This window comes from Papaver somniferum, chromosome 1, assembly GCF_003573695.1.
Source record: "Papaver somniferum cultivar HN1 chromosome 1, ASM357369v1, whole genome shotgun sequence".
Classification (NCBI taxonomy): Eukaryota; Viridiplantae; Streptophyta; class Magnoliopsida; order Ranunculales; family Papaveraceae; genus Papaver; species Papaver somniferum.
In genome coordinates, this window is record NC_039358.1 from 45369494 (window position 1) to 45391369 (window position 21876).

Sequence of the window (21876 nt, forward strand, 5' to 3'; positions counted from 1 at the left end):
TCTAGATAAAAGATAAGCAATGAATGCTCAGCTCGAAATGTCAAGTGTGTATGATCTAGTCTATATATCATATGACTTTTGTCTCATAAGAAGTAGGAGATAGAAGAGATAGACTTTTGAGTGATAGATAAGTTCAAGTCTCCACATACCTTTTTGTTGATGAAGTTCCACGGTTCCTTGTATAGATCTTCATCGTTGTGTGAAGAATCACCATGAAGTCCTTGAGCTCAACTACACTATTCTATCCTATTCCGAGACTTAGTTATGTAGGCTAGAAATCAAGAATTATAGTTTTGATCACTAACATTGACAAACATGCTTGAGATAACAACGCATGCGAGGTTGACCGAGCTATGCTCTAACAATTAGCTTGCTTCCTAGTAACCACATTTGGAGCAGTTTTAAATATTTTTCCTTTTGAAGGCTTATTCATGTTTTTAGCTGGCTCCTGCTTACCAGCCACCTCTAGCAAAACATTAAATTTACTAGGAGAAGCAAAATCTTTACCACCAGATGAATTTTATTTTGAAACATTGAGTTTCCTTGATTTAGTTGCTTTACCAGAAACATCTTTCCATTCACCCTCCTCCAAATTTGATAAAACCTGAGAAGTAATTACTTCAACAGATTCCTCTGTTGTTATTGGAGTTATATTGTGTATAGGAAGAATACTACTACCAACTTCTAGTAATTTCTCAATAGAAAGTTGTGGGAATTCTTGAGTAGAATCTAAGATACCACTGAAACACATATTATCTTTATCAATAGTTTCTAGCTGCCCATTAAATGGAATCAAAACATTGTTACTTACTGCTTCCTGTGAATATTGTTCTCCTTGAGTATTTTGTTGAGGAGGAGGACAAATGTCAAAACCCACTGCAGGTTTAGCTGGAGCTTTCTTAGGAGTATACCCCCAATATTTTTGAGGTGGTACATCATTTGTTTTTTCTTTCTGTGCTTGCTCTCTTCTCTTTATTCTACATTCTGCTACATAATGTCCAATCATTTTACAATGATTACAGAATTTTGGAACATTAGATACTCTAACTGCCTGTTCAAATTTACCATACTTAGATTTAATCCAAACTTTATTTGGAATTGCATTTGATAAATCAACTTCAACCACGATACTAGCATAGTATCCAATTGCTTTCTTCAATGTGGTGTCATCAACCCTAATTGGTCTTCCAATTGCAGTACCCATTGTCATCAAAATATTCTCCTTCTAGTATTCAATGCTCAATCCTGGAAAAACAACCCAAACAAAAGCATAAGAAGTTTTTTGAAGCTCTGGTTTAAAATCTCTCTCCCAATATCCGAGTCTAAGAACTTGAGTTTCCACCTCCCAAAAACCTTCATAAATGTGTTTCATATCCACACCATTCTCTAGCTTGATAATGAAAAACCTCTACCAATTGGAATAATTTGACATTTACCAGTAAGCTTCCATTATTTTCTCAAGTTTGTTTCAGCAACTATCAATTTTAGCTTGACAAGATCTAATCTACCGATTAAACTAAACTTCCATTCTTCTAAACTTTCATCAATTACTGTAGTTGCAGGAAATCCTACACTACACCCCTCATATGATTTCATCATTACTCAACTCATTTTTAGGTTTACACTCTTAATTTTATTGATCAACCTTTAAATGTTCTTACAAGAAAAGATAAAGGAATCAAGAATGATTTCTGCTCTAGACTTTCTCTCTCCTATTTACTTGTTTCTTGCTCAAAGAGATCTCCCTCTTTCCTTTACAACTATTTATAGGGAAGTACATAGTGGATGACAGCTGATCTGTCCTTTATTTTCGAATATGGCTTGCGAAATTCTCGCAACCTTACAAATGTTAATTTCGCAAACTCTCTAATTTTCGCAGGACCGTCACATCTTTCTCATGATTTTAGCTGACGTCGTTTATTATATCATTTCTGAAATTGTTCTGCGACGCTGTTATGTTGTGTTGTTGATAATTTCGCTAAGATATCATTGTTGCGAGATTCTGATCCTACATCTTGCCTCTTCTCATATCTTTTCTGCGAAGTAGAGAATGATTTGAGAAATGTCGCAGTTGTTCTTCTCTTCATATTCTGCATTTATCACACGTATTCTTTCTTTCATCTTTTTCTTGACACGTCTTTTATAACCGTTGCTTTTTAACCGCTTATATCTTTCCGTATTAATCGTGTTTATTTTCTCGAGGAAAAATTCCCTCTATATATATTCTTTCTCACTCTCTTTTTCTTTCTTTTTATTTTCTCTACAACTTCATCGTTCTTCTGCAAATTCCGTTATTGCAACTTTTCTTCTTTCTTCTTCAATCTTATTAAGTTCTTCTTCATCTTCATACTATTTCTTCTGCAGATATTCATCGTTCGTAATTTTCTTCGAAATAATCTTCCTGCTACTGTTTTTCATGGATTCATCAAGGTTAGTTTTCTTTTTTCTTCTTTATAGGTTTTGCTGAAATTGATCTTGTTTATTGCTTTATTTGATGTTGTTTATGTGATTCCCATACTCTTGTTAATTCAGCAAAAGCGCCTCCAACACTAAATTTACAGTGCACAACCCTAATATTCCCAAATCGCAGCATAAGGTTGTTGCGCATAAAAGAAAGTCTGCGAATGAGAATGTAGTAAGAAACATTATCCTTTTCTAATAACATTATTGTTGCCTCTGTTTCTTATCTGGATTGTAATTCGCAAGGTGATAAGGATGTCAGTAAACCTCTCAAGAAATCTCGCCACCTTAAAACTGTTCCAACTTCCATTCCATTCCACTTACTCATCTCTTCTAAATCTCATGCGACATCTTCGCAAGATAAAACTTTATCTCCAATTCGCGAAAAAGCTTCCTCAGACTTCATTTATTCAGCTGACCTTTCAATGATTGAGACCCCCGGTGTTGATCCTTATATGAATGAAACATCTTCTCTTCCTATTGAGAATGTTTCTCAACCTCTATCACTACCAGTTCTCTACCCGAGTCTCTTCCTTTTTCGAAAGAAACCGTGGAAGGAATAGATATTGCTTTCAAAGTTTTATCTGAAGTCCTGGATGATGGCAAGAAGTCTTCTATTGATCCTATCAAGTCTAATTGTTTGCGAAATTCTGAGCAAGCATTTAGGTTCTGACAGAGCTGCTTCGCAGACAACTTTGGAAAAAGAATGTAATGCTCTTCGTCTCGAAAATCAAAGGCTTCAGAAGGTTTTGTTGGATCATGACAATCTTCGCAAGAAGAATGATGAATTAAGAGGTATGATTTTCTTATTTGTGTCTTCAATTTGCCCTTTTAATGGTTTTATTCTTCCCACATTTAATTATCCTTGAAATCTCTCTTTCGCATGTTAAGCCTTAAACCAGAAACGAATAATGGAGAGATATCAATTTGAATCTTCCGTTGAAGAAGCCTGTGTTGATAAATAAATTTTGATGGATCAATATAACCAATTAGATAACCTCTATTCATATTCCCTTGATCATATAAATAATCTTACCAATGAAAATACCCAATTAGTTCAGAAACAAGATTTATTAAGTAATGAAGTATCTCGCCTTTCTTATTCTTTAACTAAAGCTAATTTAGGGATGGAAACTTTATCAGATGAGAATAAAACCTTATCTCAAGAGAAGCGAACTTATTTAAACAAGATGGCGATATCTTCGCAACAACTTAGCATTCTTCAGAAAATATGTGATGACCAAGAGCAATCTCTTCGCTCTTTGAGAAATGAACTTAAAGAAGTAACAAAGTCATCTATCGCTGAAAGAGATACACTCATTCAAGGTAGAATAGCTTTAAGTGTAAAGGCGAATCAACTTAAAGAACAATATTCCAAATTAGAAGAATCTTATTCTTCGCTTGCGAAGAAAAATGCCTTTCTTATTTCTAAAGAGAAAAATCTTCAGTCTCGACTTAAAGGTTTAATTGGAGATAAATTTGATGATGCAATGGACCGTTGGGAGAAAAGTTGTCTGTCCTTGATTCAACATCTCATTTCGCAAAAGGAAGGTAGTCATAATAGTTTGACTTCCTTAACTATCTTTTCTTTGTCATATCTTTCTGAGTTCTTCATCTTAATGACATTTTATATTCTACCTTTCACAGAGTCTGAGAAGAATCTTCATTCCTCCATTTCTGTTTTGGAGGCTAAATATGCCAAAATTCGCAAAGAAAACGCACTACTCGTCTCTGTCCTTACTGGTTATCGTGACCGAGCAGAAAGAAGACTTGATTATCTTGCTTACTTTAAGGATATTCAAGATAGGAATCATCAGAGAGCACTTCTTCGTCAAGTTCATCTCCGGACTGAAGTTCTTGTGAATGATATTTTCTTGTCCAAATCTCTTCCTCATACATCAATTGCGCCTTTATAAGTAGATGATGATGAAATTCCTCGTCCAGCTGACAGTGATTACGAAAGTGGTGGAGAGACTGATCTTTGGAAGATGAAGAACAGATCCCTTCCAAGGAAGCAACTGCTGGTGCTAATCAAGATGGAAGTGAAAAAAAAATCCCTTATAAAGAAGTAATTGCTGGCGATAATCAAGATGGCGGCAAAAAAAAAGTCCATCTTAAAGAAATTATTGTTGGCAAAGATCAGAATCGAGATGAAGAAATGACTGGAGATAATATGAACATCGGCGAAGAGCTTCTTATCTAGTTCTATCTTTTTGAATTTTTTCGTCTTTATTATTTCTTGCGAATAATATTCTTCAACCAACTTTGGAATTAATTCTCTCTTTTAGTATTTTGCTTGCGAGAAAGATAATGCCTCTTGTTTACTGATTCCCATAGTTGCCTCTCATTATCTTTCTTGCGAGAAATGATCTTTTATGAATACTTATAAATATTTTGTTTTGTCATGTGGTCTTATTTTTCCTTCCTAATTAAAGGTCTTATTATGCCACCCTTTGTCATTGCGACAAAATCGCAGGACGTCCTTGCATTTTCATGCAAAAACCCATTGATCTTGCCTTAACTTTTTCTTTTGTTATAGGATCAGAATCTCGCAATGACATTGTTTCAGCGAAATTATCAGTGACACAGTACAACAGCGTCGCAGAACAATTTCAGAAATGATAAAATAAATGACGTCAACTAAGATCACGAGAAAGATATGATAATCCTGCGAAAATTAGAGAGTTTGCGAAATTAACATCTGTAAGGTTGCGAGAATGTCGCAAGCCATACCCGAAAATAAGGGACAGATTAGCTGTCATCCACTATGTATTTCCTTATAAATAGTCGTTCGAATTGTAAAGAGGAGAGAGATCTTTTTTGAGTAAGAAACAAGCAAATAGGAGAGAGAAAGTCTAGAACAGAGATCATTCTTGATTTCTTTATATTTTCTTGTAAGAATATTCAAAGATTGTTCAATAAAATAAAGAGTTTAAACCTAAAATGAGTTGATTAGTAATAAAATCATACGAGGGGTGTAGTTATTAATGGCGCTAGAAACAGGGACGAGTTGAAGATTATTCTAGAAAAGGCTAAAGATTGATATTGAGATTTGTGAAAATTTAAAGTGATTGATTAAGAATTTTTCATAATTTCTTGCAATACTGTTAGCATTGAAGAAATGGCTAGAAGAAGAAATATATCGAACAACCGACTATTATTAGAAGAAGCAAAAGAATTGCCGGAAGAGAAAGAAGTGAAATGGGAGAATCTACTAGAATGAGAAACAATAGAGAAAATCAAATTCAACCGCCAATTCAACAAACACTAGTTCAAGAGAGGAATACAGATTATGACAGGGTGAGCATACACACTTGGCGATCAAATTCAGCAGAAGAAATAGAAGAAGAGCAACAAAACAGAAATTATAGACAGGAAGAGAGAAATAAAGAAGCATATGAAGGAATAATTCATGGAGGTGAGGAAATTGGAGCGTTAGAAACATTGAGACGAAGAATACATTAAGAAAGAAGAGCTGAAGCAGAAGAGCGTGCAAATTTAACAAGGCAAAATCACGAATTAAGGATGGAGAATATAACACTACAGAATAGAAGATCGAGAAGTATTACAAAATCATATTCAAGATCGACTAGAAGAGAAATGAGGCGAAATTCACCCACAATCAATGCTGGAAATAATGTTCAAGAAGAAATATCAAATCCTAATGAAGAAAATCGCAGAAGAATACGAGATGAGGATAATGAAGAAGAGATGCAAAATTTCGCAAGAGAAGATAGACGTGAACACAGATGAAGAGAAGCAAAATTAAAGAGACCAATGGATCAAGATTCAGGCGTAAATAAACAAATCTTGAAAGAATTAGAAGAAATGAGAGGAATGCTAAATAACAGAGGAGAAGTAGGTAGAAGACAATTGGATGAAGCAATAGAAGAAGCTGCGAAAACTCCATTTACAAGGGAAGTACAATTAGGAGGAATACCACCGAAATGCAATTTGCCCGCATTAACCAGCATTTTTGATGGAACAACTTGTGCAATTCAGCACATTAAAGTCTATGTGAGGTACATGTTACAATGGGAAAATCATGATGCGGTATTGTGCAAATATTTCGCATCCAGCTTAACAAGAGAAGCGTTAAAATGGTTTGAAGGTTTACCAAAGAATACAATAACCTCCTTCAATCATTTGCAGACTACATTATTGGGGTATATATAAGTAATAATTCCTCACGACCTGGTATAGAAGATGTGTTTGGAATGAAACAAAGGATTGGCGAAAGTTTAAAACACGTGACTAAAAGATGAAGAACTATGTGTAGCGAAATGGATGGCCGTGTAGATGAGAGATATCTCATATTATCATTTATCAACGCTATGTTTGCAACAAACCTATTGTATGTCCAAATTTTCAGAGTCAAGAATACGATTACAATGACTGAATTGCGAGAACTTTAAGAAGAATACATTGCTCTAGAGGAAAGGAAAAATGAAATGGAATCATATCCAGTTGCGAACACCATCTCACAAACAGCGAATGCAAGCTTATTACCCAAGCTAATAAACACAGTGGCGAATACTTCGCAAGTACAACAAGAGAAAGTGACAAGTAACAATCAGTAGAAATTGGTAGCTATGTGGATCCTAGATCAAGAAGAGTATGAAAGAGAAAGAAATTTCTACAATCATGGAGGAAATAACAAGATTCAAAGGCTCGATCAACCACAAGAAACTTATGGAGGTCAAAGACAAAACTATAATAAAGGACAAGGAAGTCACAAGGTAATATGGGAAGAAATAAAGATGCCACCTCTAAACGCAAGTGTGGAGAAGATATGGGAATCTATAATTTTGATGGAAAATATACCAACACCGTGGAACATGGGAACGGAACCACCTCCAAACCACAGGAGTCATGAATTTTTTTCTGATCATCATTTTTATGGACATACCACAAATGATTGCAAAAATGTAAAAAGAATTATTTTGAGAATGATAAATCAAGGAAAACTAAACGACTTTCTGGTAGGGCATCCGCAATCTCAACCATTACCACCACCAACAGAACATCACAAAGTGAATACAATGAAAAAGAAAGAAACATTCTTCATAGAAGTTGGTGCAAAAGCAAAAAATATATTCTGTCACTCTATCGTACATTCATATAAGACAATTGAAGATTTTGATGATAATGTTTTGAGTAGAATGTTCGCAAGAGATAATGATGGAAGAGAAATTATGAATATTGCGAAAATCTCGCCACTAGAGGAATGCCAGAAACAGATCATTTCTTTTACTGCAGAAGAAATTCCCGAAGGAGAAGAGGTGCATGACAATCCATTGGAAATAAAATTAGAAATTAATCCAAAACCAAAAGAAGATGAGGATGATGAAGCTGAAGATTCATGGGCAATCAATAGAATTCTAGTCGATACTGGAAGCTCTGTGAACATCTTATTTTATCATACTTATAAAACCATGGGTGGAAGAGATGATGATCTTATACCATCAACATATAAGATATATGGTTTTAATGGTACTGCTAACAAGCCTAAAGGGGAGGTTACTATGCGAATTCCATTGAAGGGAATATCTTCTGAAATCTCATTCTGTGTCGTTGATGTAGAATCACCTTACAATGCGTTAATTGGTCGACCTTGGTTACATGGGATTCTAGGTGTAGCTTCAACTTTCCACCAGTGCATCGAATTCCCTCACCCCAATGGTGTAGGAATAATAAAGGGAGATTGGGTCAAAGGAAAGAGATGTTACGAAACTGAAATAGAATCTTGCGAAGGAAGAGCAAACAAGAAGGAAAACTGGCGACACAAAATCAAAGATGTAAAAATAAGTGAAAGTTTGATGGTGGACACAATCGAAAGGAAAGGAGAAGAGATGTTGCGAAATTAATGCTAGCTCAGAATAAAAATGATGAACATACCACTACCAAAGAAGCAGTACAGAAAATAATAAAGAAGCAGAGGATGGCAAAGGTAATAAAAACAAGAAATGTATGAATAATTAAGTTGTTGCGATATTCTCGCAATAAGTAAAATTATCAAAAATACATTTGATTGAGCAACAAAATTGAGATTGCGAAATTCAGATATAATATAATGATTTGCGAGACTTTCGCAGAGATAATGAATTTTACAGAAACTAATCAGAGAAGAATGACAAAAGAGAAAGAGGCAAACCTTTATGGTGTACACCCTAGTTCGCGAATACAATTTCGCAAGAGGAAAATGTAAGACCTAAACTACGTCATATAAGGGGGTACCTGTTGCATGGCTCAGGGAAAGGCTACACCACCCTCGGAACCTGAGTCATGGAGATTTGGGGTCAATAAAGCCCATCCGGGAGAGGCACCTTGGATTCTCAGCTTAAGCATATGACTTAGGTTGGGCGACTAAGGTAATAAAGACTCTCCCAAGGAGTGCAGAATCTGGTCAAGGCGCCGAGGTACACGGTTGAGTCAAGAGTGCCGGGGGCGTTTGAAGCGTCCTTGCCATTCTTGACAAGTCTTGGCTTGTACTGCACTCGGCCTGAAGAAAACCCCACTTAGGGTGCAGTCTCGTAACCATAAGCCCTATAGGTAAAAGGGATAAAAGTCTGCGAAAACAACAGGTTGTTGTTAAGACTGGATGGGAGGAGCTAACCTTGTATGGTAGAAGTACGCCTCCTTGAAGGGGCAACCAGGGAGAAGATAAGGGCGATACCCTCCATTAGGGAGCTGATAAGTGTCTTAAGACGCAAATTTCATGAGGCTTTTTATTCGCAAGAGTATTAAGGCTTGTCATATTTGTGCAACAATCCTGAAGAGGCAATAATACAAAAGAAAAAGTTAAGGCGAGGTCAATGGGTTTTCGCATGAAAGTGCGAAGACGTCCTGCGATTTCGTCGCAAGACGGCAATGTCATGGGGCTTTATTTTCGCAAGAATATTTAGGCCTGTCATATTGTCGCAACATTCCTGAAGAGGCCATAATACAAAACAAAAATTTAAGGCAAGATCAATGGGTTTTTGCATGAAAGTGCAAGGACGTCCTGCGATTTTTTCGCAATGACAAGTGGTGGCATAATAAGACCTTTAATTCGGAAGGAAAAATAAGACCACACAGGAATGAGATTTTGAAAAGAAACTAAATTCACTTCGCACAATATTGCGAAGTTATACAATAAGAATTTTTTTATGAAATCTCTCACTTGGATTCAAATAACAGAGGCAAGTATTGGGAATGTATGAAATTAGAAAATGTTATTTGCTCCCATATGATAGATTTACTCAAAGATTCAAGAATTAATGATTATATTGATTAACTGTATTGCAAAGAAGAATTGTTTTAATTAATGCAGGTCAAAATGAAAGAGACAAAAATATACAGAAAGAAGAAATAAATGTACAAGTATTACAAAGAATCAAAGAAAGAAATGAAGACTACTTCTTGGTTAATCCTTCATTATCTTCATTAGACTTATTCCCTTCTTCGTCTGCGTCAGAATCTTCATCACCATCAGAACTAAATCAAAGAAAGAAATGAAGACTACTTCTTGGTTAATCCTTTATTATCTTCATTAGACTTATTCCCTTCTTCGTCTGCGTCAGAATCTTCATCACCATCAGAACTTCCATTACTATCAGATTCCTCATCGTCAGCTTCGCTATCAGAGATAATCAAACTGGGAGTATTCTGTGGGATTTCTTCTAAAAGACAAGGATAATCATAATGTGGGATATTATGATCATCACAAACCATTTGGATAGTTTGATTGCGAAAATGCATAGCATCATTCTGAAAATTCGCAACAGTGATCTTGATTTGATTCTTCAATCTAGAATATTTGTCGTTGCGAGAAGAAAGATTCTTTGCGAGTTCCTCTTTTTCAGCCTCGAGTTCCTCAATATTTTCGGGATATCTATTTTCAGAATCTGCGAGCAAAAGACAATCAATTATTAACTTGATGAGAATTCATAAGAAACAAAAACTTAGTAAAGAATAGCAGTTAGTAACCTTCTTTGTCAGAAATCATATCTCTAATCAAGGCTGTATGCTCAACTTGAAGACTAACATTTACACCTAAGTCTTTTCTAGCATCATCTAAGATTTTTGCAGCCCAAACAAATTCATCCTCACTACTTATAAGAAGACGAGAACGAAGTTGATTTTCCCTTTCACAGAGTTCGATATTCTTGCGGATAGCTTCATCTCGTTCAAGTTGAACTTCAAGAAGAGCCTCTTGGAATCTCGCCAGAGCCTTGGCACCTTGGTCAGAGATGTGATCCTTATCATCTATGAGACCACTAATTTTGGTTCTTAACTCATTGGTTTTCTCTTTAGAATCAAGAAGGAGACGCTTAAATCGATTGGCTAAGCCTAAACTAGATCCATGATCAATTTCTAAGAGGTGAAATTTAGATCTAAGCTCATTTAGAGAAAGAGAAGAAATTCTATCATTTGAGAAGCTATTTAAGGAGTTGTTAAGACGCTCAAGAAGGGTATCATTATCCAAGGCATTAGGAAATGAACGAAGAAGGGTAGCTTCATCAGAAAGACCATAAATGTCTGCAAAAAGGATCGTTTAAATAAGACAAAACAACAAGATGAATGGATAAAGAAAAAAGAAAAAAGTAACATACCGTAAAGCTGATTATTAGCTTGCTGAAGACTAGAAATTTTGTTCTTATACGAGGAAGAATCAATTTCTAATTGTCTATTTTTCTCGCGAAGACTTTTAACTTCAGCTTCCAATTCTTCATTCTTTTTGCGAAATTGAAGATTCTTCTTTTCAAGATTTTCACGTCTTCTCTCTAGATCTGAGGCAACAGCAAAAGAAGCTTTTCCAGCCTACGAAAAAATATAAAAAATATTAATATAAAAAGAAATTTTGAATTATAACAATGAAGAAGTAAAAGGATAAAAATATACCAGACTATTGAGAGAATGCAAAAAATCGGGAGTCGCTGATCTAGAAACTCCACGAAGAGAGCTATCACCATCCAGTAAAGGAACATCGCAAAGGGTAGCGAGAGCTTTGCAGGTATCTGCGAATTGGCTATCTCCCATTCCTTGTAGAGAATCAGAAAAGTGGCCAGATAACTTAGCCATAGAAGATTCAGGTGGAGAATCTTCACTTGCAGCAATATCATCGTTGTCCTCATCACCCTTATCACTTTCAGAATTTTCGTGAGGAGGAATATTTGAAGGGGAAGAAGAGAGAATTTTCCTTTTCTTTGGAGGAGGACCAATTGATTTTTCCTTGCGAATAGCACCTTTCCTTTATCACCAAGCTTCGCAACATCAGCAGATTCTTCTACTTCAACAATAATCACTAGTACAAAAATGGGTTTTAGACACGGTAATTTACCGTGTCCAAATGTCTATGGTCACGGTATTTCATTTTTTGAAAAACTGTGACTAAAGCCTGCGAGGCCAAAAGTTTGTACCATTTGGTCACGGTGGTTTTCGTGGCTATTTCCTATATTCCATCGTGACCACAACCTCATTAGTCACGGATCTTTATTATAAACCGAGGCAAATTTTCTCATTAGTTACGAAATTCTGTAATACACCGTGACTAGATTTGTTCATTTTGGACACGAATTTCCATATTTTACCGGGACCAATTTTGTATAATGGTCTCGGATCCCATATATACACCGTGTCAAAACCATCACTCATACAGGATACTTCGATGATGAGCAGGTTTTGCGCTTTAAAAGAATAAAGTATGTGGAGCAGTAAGAAATAATGTAAACGAAAATTTACAGCATTCCATCAATTTAATGAAAAATCAATATGGTTTGTATATATCTTGATATATGGATTCTAATAAAGTTGATTACAAGTAATATCAATATGGTCAGCAAGTATGAAACCATATAAGCGCATTTGCATAAAAGAATTGGAAGGACAGCCTCTAACAAATTTTTGGGAGAACTGCACTTCCATTGCCTGCATACTCCAGGTCCCGTTACTGAAGATGGATGACGCACCCACACCACAACAAAGTTAACTCATCCGAACTCTTTTGCTAGAATGTCGCTTGGCTGCGAAAGAAAAGAAAATAGAAATAAAACTAAATGTAAAGTTCAATACAGTGTAAGATCTTATATTGCTGAAGTGCATGTGTTGCCATTTTTCGGATCTCGAATATATTATTTCACATGGGAGAGTGATAAGTCACTGCTAGCAATCTTCTGTCATCCCTTGTACACTAACGGGAACAATCTGCCCAAATTACTCTGGTGAGAGTCATGCCTTGCAAAAAAATATATTTTTATATTAAACAATACTAAAATGTCTGTTAATTTTAAATGTATGGTGGAGAATAATTTTCATATGATTCAGAAAAAATCAAGCATTAGAGCTACTCCGACCTCACAACTGAGACTCGGCAACAATTAGATACAGAAACAAGCCAAGGAAAAAGTAACCAATGTCCTCACAAGAGTGTCTAGAATGGTTCCCACCAATAAGAAATCATATAGAAACTTACCATCCAAAGGAATAAGCATGTCTGAGTCCTGGATGACTGCGTCGACCATCAGTTGCATGCTAATACACCAAAATTGTGCAATACTTGGTGCGCACATGAAGCTTATGCATATATCAGTATTTCTGATCACCACCTTCACAAGCACAATTCACTCAGCCACCAGCACCCAAATCCAAAAGAAACATCAGAATGTTCAGCATTAGGAATTTGAAATTGAAACTAGTATAAAAAGGAGGTGAAAAACGCAAAATCTAACTTCATCTTTTTCTTATTGAGTAAGAAGGCCAAGGTATATTTCATTCGACCCTCTAACATATTATTATTTTAGCAACTTCAAATTATATTGTGAAATGGGATCCAAACACCACAGAACTAGACATTAATCATAGAAAGTGATCAAAATTACATCAGAAGTCAAATACGAAAGAAGTAGAACTAATTGACGAAATGCAAAGAACACAATAAGAGATACACACATAATCGAAAGGAGGTGGAGTGAAGGTTTGAAATTTTTATTTATCCATGACGCATACCAAGTTCTAGTGAAGTAAGAAATGCCTCTTGTTTTTCATCTTTGTATTTCTCACCATTATTTACAAATGACTGTGCCGCAGACTCCATCAGTGCCTTGAAAGTTAATTTACCACTGCCATAAAAGAAGTTATCAAAGAGCAAATACAGAAACATAAAAGTATTACTGAATGAACAAAGAAAGAAAGTTCGCTACCATCAGGTCCATATGACAAGATGTTGTTGGACAGGGTCCATCCTATTTCCATGCATTGTTTCACCATAATAATAATATAGTCACCAATATTTTAAACAACTATATAAGGAGAAAATCCAAGAAATATCCATGATATGTTAAGTAAGGAAATTTATAATTAGCAAGAAAAGGAAGTGTTTAATATTGAAACTGAGAAGTACTGATGCATTGCAAGAAAATAAACTCACAAATATAAAGAACGGTGTTTCCCTACCAAAAATTAATATGAGAGTTCTTGAATACTAGTGAAACAACTTAGATGGATGCCAACGAACCATTTACCCGAGATTTGGATGTTGTACACAAGATTTGAATGTCAAAGAACTTGTCAGAAGCAACAACTTTATATCCACAAGTTCCTAACAGATAACAGACAACAATTTACCTCTGGAGTTCACTTCTGACCACGCAGTAAGCTGGGGAAGTTCCTAGTTCAACATTTATGGACCCTGAAAATCTAGATAACAATTTCAGATTATCACTCAACTATCAAGTAAAGAGAGGTTAAATCTTCATGAAGCGTGTAGTAATGAAATCAAATGTATAAACTTTCATCTGGGTCAACTAACAATATCATCATATGTAAAAATGGGTAGGACACTAGGACTTCATTGCAGTATCCAAGTGGGATTTTAAGAAAGAACAAGGTTTGCACAAGGTGTGCTACATGTTTGGCTGCAACAGGCTCACGACTTTGAGTCTGCAAGAACAAAAAAAAGTCAAAAATTTATACTATTTAGTTGTTTAAAGAATAATTATGTAAGGAATAATTTTGCGGATTGGAAAAAAAAAATACAGTCGATGGCCAAGACAATCATGCCATCTCCGAAAACATCTTGAGTCTTGACAGACAAACTTGTAACGAATCACCTTCGAGGATGAACCAATAAAAACTCATTTTTATGAAGTCTGAAACGCAAGACTGTACATTCACTCCTCATTGTTGAAATCAAGATAAAATATTTAAACCCGAAAAAATAAAACAAGAAGAACAAAACCAACAAATACTGAATAAAAACAAATGGAAAAAAGAAAGCAAAAGCAAAAGAAGGCAAGTGCCAATTCAGTACAATGTACCCATTTTATTCCCCACTTCAACATCATTTTACACATTTGGTGTAAGAGAAAACAAAGAACAAGCTACTAGAGCCAGTAATCCACTCCAAATGCCCATGTTAAATATTCTCTACATCTAAAGCTTAGCAAGTGGTCGTACTAGGAGTCCCTAATAGAAACTCTAACCCAAAATTCCAATTCCATAGTGGAGCAGTAAACATAAAAAAATTAGCACATCATTAAGTGCTACTGTATATTTTAATCCAATCTCTCTATAAAACAAGCGTTAAGTAACATAATCTAAATTTTGTGTCAAAATATAATCTAATTTTGGGTTCTTCCAAAGAAATCTCAAATTGAAATCCTAAAGATCAAACAAGAGTACATTTATATTACAGACTTAATCTTTGACTGCTAAAATGAAGAGCGCCATAAGCTGATGTTGTAGGCAGAAAAAAAAAATTAAAACTGTAACATCAAAACCTAGAAATGTAAATCTATGAAATAGTAAGAAATAATTTACATCTAGAAGACGGAGGAAAATCAGGGGCTTACCCTCTTAAATAAGTTATGGAGAACGAAAGAGATTTCACAATTAACCAATCTAAACTGAAATTTCAAGCATTCCTTGTTGATAAAATAAAAGACAAAGCAGCTTGATCAATACAAAACAAAAATAAAAAGGAACGATTTTACCAGAAGAAGACCATGTAATACCTTGTGAGGTGTTTTCGCCTTCACTTTCATTAAATATCTAAAATTGTTGTCTCACCGTAAAGAAAAGAGAAAGAGGAAGGGAATTTTATTGAAGGGTTTTATTTATTTTTTCTTAATTAACCTAAGAGAGAGAAAAGAAATTGCAGTTGTAATCTCTTCAAATCCATCATCAAAATTGTTATCTGGCTTGAAGCGAGAAAGAAGGAGATAAAGCAGGAATTGGAGTACTGCAGTCGATCGTGGAAGTGGAACAAGTTAGGTTGGGAACACTAATCCTGCAATCGCGTCTCATAAAAATAGATATACTGTTAATAGACACGTGTTGATATATCACCGTGTCCAGAGAGATGAGCAGTGGTCTCGGATATGTACTTTTGCGGGACTAACCCAGTTTTAGTCACGTATATTAGTTTAACCGTGACAGGGACAGCCGTGACCAAAACCCATAGTTGTACTAGTGAATCTTCACACATAGATAGAAATAAGAAATGGAAGCATGTAAGTAACAGTACTATTTAAAATCATAAGAGAAAATTTCTTACCTCATCTGTGTATGAGCGAAGAGCTAACAGAGTACTAGATTTCCCAGTCCTGTTATAACTATCCTTCAGTTTTTGGATCTGCGGAATGTCGCAAGAGTTAGCAAACAGAATAGTAAAAATCAATAAAGAAATATAAAATGAGTTAAAGGGGATAAACATACCTCTTTCTCCTTCTCGGGCCAAGAGAAAACCCAAGGTTGATAAGCAGCGAGATTCGCAGGAAGAATATTTGACCCAGCAATGTAGGGTCCTTTTAGCATTAAAAGAAAAACACACCATTTATCATCTTTGGATTGGCGAGGAGTTGTGTTTTTACCAGAATGCCAATCAATATCTTGCATAAGAACTTTGGCTTCATCAATGTTATCTTTCCTTTTTAAGCGAATACCCCAACGAGTATTCTCTTTCTTCATGGAGATAAGTTCATAGTTCTCAAAGAAATTCGCTACTGTATACTTCTCAGCAACTATCTCTAGGTTTGCGAATTTAGGATCCCTAAGTTCTTTGGAGTACAGAGATCCTCTACCAGCACCACGATTAGCAAACTCTAGCATCAGACGGATGCAGTCCCCACTCAGTTGGAAGATGGCTCGCGAAAATCCCGAATGAGTGAGAATTTCGTAAAATAAAGGAAGATATGGGTTATATAGAGGAATAGGAAGACCTGCGAGAATCTGACCTAGCGAAATTATGATTGATTGATCATCACAATATTGATCAGAGATAAGCTTGACAGAAAGAATTGATTTGGCATTCTCACCAGGTATGGTGGAGAGTATGAAACCTTTATCAACAAGATCTTTTTGGACATCTTGTAAATTCTTCTCATATCTATGACCACTTGGATCCATGTTTGAATATAGAGTATTGGAATGTATATAAAGTAAAAGGATTGAAGGAAGAAAAAATTACAGCAGCAGAATTTGCAGAAGAATAACAGAGTTGCAGAGACGAGAGAATAAAAATAGAAGAGAAAGTAAAAAGAAAAGTGGAAAAAGGGGGTAAGAAGAGTATATAAAGGAGATTTTTTTACTCGAAGAAATAAACACCATTAAGACAAAAAGACGTGAGCGGTTGAAAAGCAGCGGTTACAGAAGACGTGTCAAGAAATAAATGGAAGAGAGAATACGTGTGATAAATGTAGAATATAAAAAGATGAACAGCTGCGGTATTTCTCACATAATTCTCTACTTTGCAGAGAAGATATGAGAAGAGGCAAGATGTAGGATCAGAATCTCGCAATGACAATGTTTCAGCGAAATTATCAGTGACACAGTACAACAGCATCGCGGAACAATTTCAGAAATGATAAAATAAATGACGTCAGCTAAGATCACAAGAAAGATATGATAATCGTGCGAAAATTAGAGAGTTTGCGAAATTAACATCTGTAAGGTTGCGAGAATGTCGCAAGCCATACCCGAAAATAAGGGACAGATTAGCTGTTATCCACTATGTATTTCCTTATGAATAGTCGTTCAAATTGTAAAGAGGAGAGAGATTTTTTTTGAGTAAGAAACAAGTAAATATGAGAGAGAAAGTCTAGAACAGAGATCATTCTTGATTTCTTTATCTTTTCTTGTAAGAATATTCAAAGATTGTTCAATAAAGTAAAGAGTTTAAACCTAAAATGAGTTGATTAATAATAAAATCATACGAGGGGTGTAGTGTAGGATTTCCTGCAACTACATTTGTATTATGGCCTCTTCAAGAATGTTTCGACAATATGAAAGGCCTAAATATTCTTGCGAAAATAAAGCCCCATGACATTGCCGTCTTGCGACGAAATCGCAGGACGTCTTCGCACTTTCATGCGAAAACCCATTGACCTCGCCTTAACTTTTTCTTTTGTATTATTGCCTCTTAAGGATTGTTGCACAAATATGACAAGCCTTAATACTCTTGCGAATAAAAAGCCTCATGACATTTGCGTCTTAAGACACTTATCAGCTCCCTAATGGACAGTGCCTCCCTTATCTTCCCCCTGGTTTCCCCTTCAAGGAGACGTACTTCTACCATACAAGGTTAGCTCCTCCCATCCAGTCTTAACAACAACCAGTTGTTTTCGCATCCTCTTATCCCTTTTACCTAGAGGGCTTATGGTTACGCGACTACACCCTAAGTGGGGTTTTTTTCGGTCCGAGTGCAGTATAAGCCAAGACTTGTCAAGAATGGCAAGGTACGCTTCAAACGTCCCTGGCACTCTTGAATCAACCGTGTACCTCGGCGCCTTGATCAGATCTGCACTCCTTGGGAGAGTCCTTATTACCTTAGTCGCCCAACCCAAGTCATATACTTAAGCTGAGAATCCAAGGTGCCTCTCCCGGATGGGCTTTATTGACCCCAAATCTCCATGACTCAGGTTCCGGTGGCGGTGTAGCCTTTCCCTGATCCATGCAACCGGTACCCCCTAATATGACGTACTTTAGGTCTTACATTTGCCTCTTGCGAAATTTTATTCGCGAACTAGGGTGTACGCCATAAAGGTTCGCCCCTTTCTTTTATGTCATTGTTCTGTGATTATCTCTGCGAAAATTTCGCACATCATGGTCTTGTTTTGATATGAAGAATCTTGCAATTATTCTTTCAGAATCCATAACTTCTCAAAGCTTCTTACTGATAATATGTTTTTAAGTACAACATGTTCCATGGTCTATCAAGTCTATGACCAACATCTCTACCTTCTGGATCCATTAATCTGTAAGCTCCTGTTCCAACTATCTCCTTAATGATGTAAGGTCCATCCCATTTTTTTCGCTAATTTTCCGCCATTTTCTCGCTGATATACTGGTGTCTCTCTCAGAACTAAATCTCCTGGTTGAAATTCGCGTACTTTGACACGTTTATTATATTCTCGGGCTAATCTTCGCTGATAATTCTCCATATGTTGTAAAGCTTTTTCTCTTCTTTCTTCTAATTCATCAAGTTTGTTTAAGATCAAACCAGCGCTAAGATTTTTCTCCCAAGCTTCTCTTTTTGTTTTCGGAATAACAACTTCTGTTGGTAACACCGCTTCAACTCCGTATGTTAAACAAAAATGTGACATTCCAGTAGCTTATCTTCTAGTTGTATTATAAGCCCATACTGCATTGTGTACTTGTTCGCACCATGCTCTGTGATGTCCTTCCAATTTCTTCTTTAATATATCTGCAATTGTTTTGTTTGTTGCTTCTACCTTCCCATTAGCTTGTGGATACAAAGGAGTAGACTTTCCACATTTTATCTTGAATGCATTAAGTAACATTTCTATATTTTGTCCTTCAAATTGTTTCCCATTATCAGATACCAACTGCGCAGGAATTCCAAATCTGCAAATAATATTTTCGAATATGAATGTAAAGATATCTTTGTCGCGAATATGCCGTACTGCTTTCACTTCTGTCCATTTTGTAAAATAATCGGTTGCGACTATTAAGTATCTTCTTTGTCCAGAACCTGGTAAAAATAGCCCCACAATATCTAAGCCCCACTTTCCAAAAGGCCACACACTGGTTGAAGATGATAACGGTGTTCCAGGTGCATGTATTTTCTTTCCATGCCGCTGAAAATCTTCGCAACGCCTTGATATTTGTTTTGCATCTTCATGCATGTATGGCCAGTAATAGCCTTGCATTTTTGCTCTATGTGCCAAAGATCTTCCCCCGCTATGATTGCCAGCATCCCCGTTATGTAATATTTTTAGCACTTTTTCTCCTTCCTATCGTGTCAAACATCTGAGTGAAGGTCCGTTAAAGGATTTTCGGTATAGCAGTCCATCTCTTAATTCATAATTCGTTGCGCGGATTTTTAACTTGTGTGTTTCTAATCTATTTCTTGATGTTTCTCCTTTCGCCAAATATGCATGAAGTTCTGTTCTCCAGTCTGCGATATTGTTCGTTTGTTCTTCTTCTTCATTGTCTATTATCATCACATCCACTTCTTCTTCTTCTTTATTAATTGATGGTGATAGAAGTGTTTGTATTTTTATGTATCTCGCAGTTGGATCTGTCATCATGCTTGAGATGAAAGCAAAAGCGTCTGCAAGTATGTTATCCTTTCTTGAGATGTGCCTCCATTTTATTTTTGGGATTTTCGCTGACAATTCTTCAACGAGCTTCTTGTATTTCTTCAAGGATGGTTCTTTTGTAGTATATTCTCCCTTTATTTGGCGAATAACTAGTGATCCTGGCATTTTCTAGTTTCATTTCTATTGCGAATTTTAAGGCATGTATCACAGCTTCATATTCCGTTTCATTATTAGTAGATGCGAATTCCAATCTGAATGAAAAAGCCATTTTTATTCCTTCTGGAGAAATTAAAACAATTCCAACTCCATTTCCTTCTACGTTTGATGATCCATCTACCAATATCTCCCATATATTTGGTTCTGTTAATAAATCTTTTGGATCTCCGTGTTCTTCTTCTATATCCATCATTTCTTCTACCGCTTCATATTTTTCTAAAAGAAATTCTGCCAAGAAATCTGCAACAACTTGTGATTTTGGTGAAGACAAAATTTCATATTTAATATCAAAGTGGCCTACTTGTGCATTCCATCTCTCCACTCTTCCTGATCTTTTAGAATTCTTCATTACTGATTCAATTGGTACTTTTGTTAATACCTTTATCTTGTGCGCTTGAAAATATATGCGGATCTTAAATGATGCATAAACTAATGCTAAGATTAGATTCTCAATTTTTGAATAATTTTTCTCGGCAGCATTAAAAGTTTTGCTAATGTAATAGATGGGCTTCTCCACTCCTGTGTCTATTCGCAATAACACAACACTTAAAGCATGCGACGTCGTCGCAAGATAGATCAATAATTCTTCTCCTGATTCTGCTTTTTGTAGAATAGTTGTATTCATAAGATGTTCTTTGATCCCCTGAAAAGATTTTTCACATTCATCAGTCCATTTAAATTTCGCACCCTTCTTGAGTATATCGAAAAAATATTTGCATTTTTCTGATGATCGCGAAATGAATCTTCCCAGCGAAGCTAGAAGCCCATTCAACTTCTGTACATCTTTTATTGTTGCTGGTGTTGGCATGTCACGAACTGCTTGCACTTTTTCTGGATCAAACTGTATTCCTTCCTTTGATACAATGTAGCCTAAAAAATTTCCCGATGCAACTCCAATAGTACACTTCTCAGGATTCAATTTAATGTTATACTGCCGCATTTGTTCAAAAATCTCCCTCAGGTCTTGTACATGGTCTTTAGCTTCTTTACTCTTTACTAACATGTCATCCACGTATACTTATAATGTTTTGTGTATCCATTTTGCGAACACCTTCTCTACCATTCTTTGGTATGTCGCTCCCGCATTTCGCAAACCAAATGGCATTTTCGTGTAACAATATAAACCTCTAGGGGAAAAGAAAGCAGTATGTTCTTGATCTTCTTCAGCGAGAGGGATTTGGTTATACCCTTTGTACCCATCTAAAGACGATACTCTATCATTTCCCGCTGCAGATTCCACCATTTGAGGAATATCTGGTAACGGAAAACTATCTTTGGGGCAAGCTTTGTTTAAATCAGTGAAATATATGCAAATCCTGATTCCTTTGTTTTTCTTTGGGACAATAACCATATTTGCTATCCATTCTGGGTATTTAGCTTCTCTTATGATTCCCGCATCAAGCATTTTCTGTAGTTCTTCTTCTATTTGGGAATGGTTAGTTGTTGCAATTTTTCTTATTTTCTGTTTAAATGGTCTCACATTTTTGTTAATCTCCAACTTGTGACATGCAATTGATGGATCTATTCCCGGTATCTCATCCATGCTTCCTGCGAAAATATCTTTATGTTGTCGCAAAAGGTTAACAATTCTTTCTTCTTCTTCCACATCCATTTTGGTTCCAATTCTCAATATTAGAGGTTCTTCTATAGTCCCAATGTT

General features: G+C 35.9%; 2 protein-coding genes across 7 annotated transcripts; both read right to left on the bottom strand.

Annotated features, from left to right (window-relative positions):
* Positions 1-520: 520 nt before the first annotated feature.
* On the bottom strand, positions 521-1204 carry LOC113299408. The gene has a single exon (XM_026548450.1). The coding sequence runs from the start codon at positions 1202-1204 to the stop codon at positions 521-523; it is 684 nt and encodes a 227-aa protein (XP_026404235.1).
* Positions 1205-12196: 10992 nt separating this feature from the next.
* LOC113284872 lies at positions 12197-15706 on the bottom strand. 6 transcript variants are annotated; one of them, XM_026534187.1, is made up of 6 exons: positions 15453-15706; positions 14249-14379; positions 14065-14136; positions 13501-13559; positions 12914-13046; positions 12197-12464 (listed from the first exon to the last, which is right to left on the bottom strand). In XM_026534187.1, exons 1-5 carry the CDS (start codon positions 15480-15482, stop codon positions 13027-13029), a joined length of 312 nt encoding a protein of 103 aa, XP_026389972.1. In that variant the 5' UTR covers positions 15483-15706; the 3' UTR covers positions 12197-12464; positions 12914-13026. The 6 variants fall into 6 exon arrangements, 4 of the variants coding, with proteins under 4 accessions (XP_026389972.1, XP_026389970.1, XP_026389973.1 ...); XM_026534188.1 differs by lacking the exon at positions 12197-12464 and adding an exon at positions 12471-12675; XM_026534185.1 differs by having other exon boundaries at positions 12914-13559.
* Between the last annotated feature and the right edge of the window lie 6170 nt (positions 15707-21876).

Excerpts from the sequence above, each read along its gene's own strand:
- LOC113299408 (XM_026548450.1), bottom strand. The coding sequence starts at position 1,204 with ATGGGTACTGCAATTGGAAGACCAATTAGGGTTGATGACACCACATTG.
- LOC113284872 (XM_026534185.1), bottom strand. The coding sequence starts at position 15,482 with ATGAAAGTGAAGGCGAAAACACCTCACAAG. Across the intron at positions 14,137-14,248 it reads TTTTTACATATGATGATATT|ATTTTCAGGGTCCATAAATG; the intron begins GTTAGTTGACCC and ends ATTGTTATCTAG. Across the intron at positions 13,560-14,064 it reads GTCAGAAGTGAACTCCAGAG|TGGTAAATTAACTTTCAAGG; the intron begins GTAAATTGTTGT and ends CTTTTATGGCAG.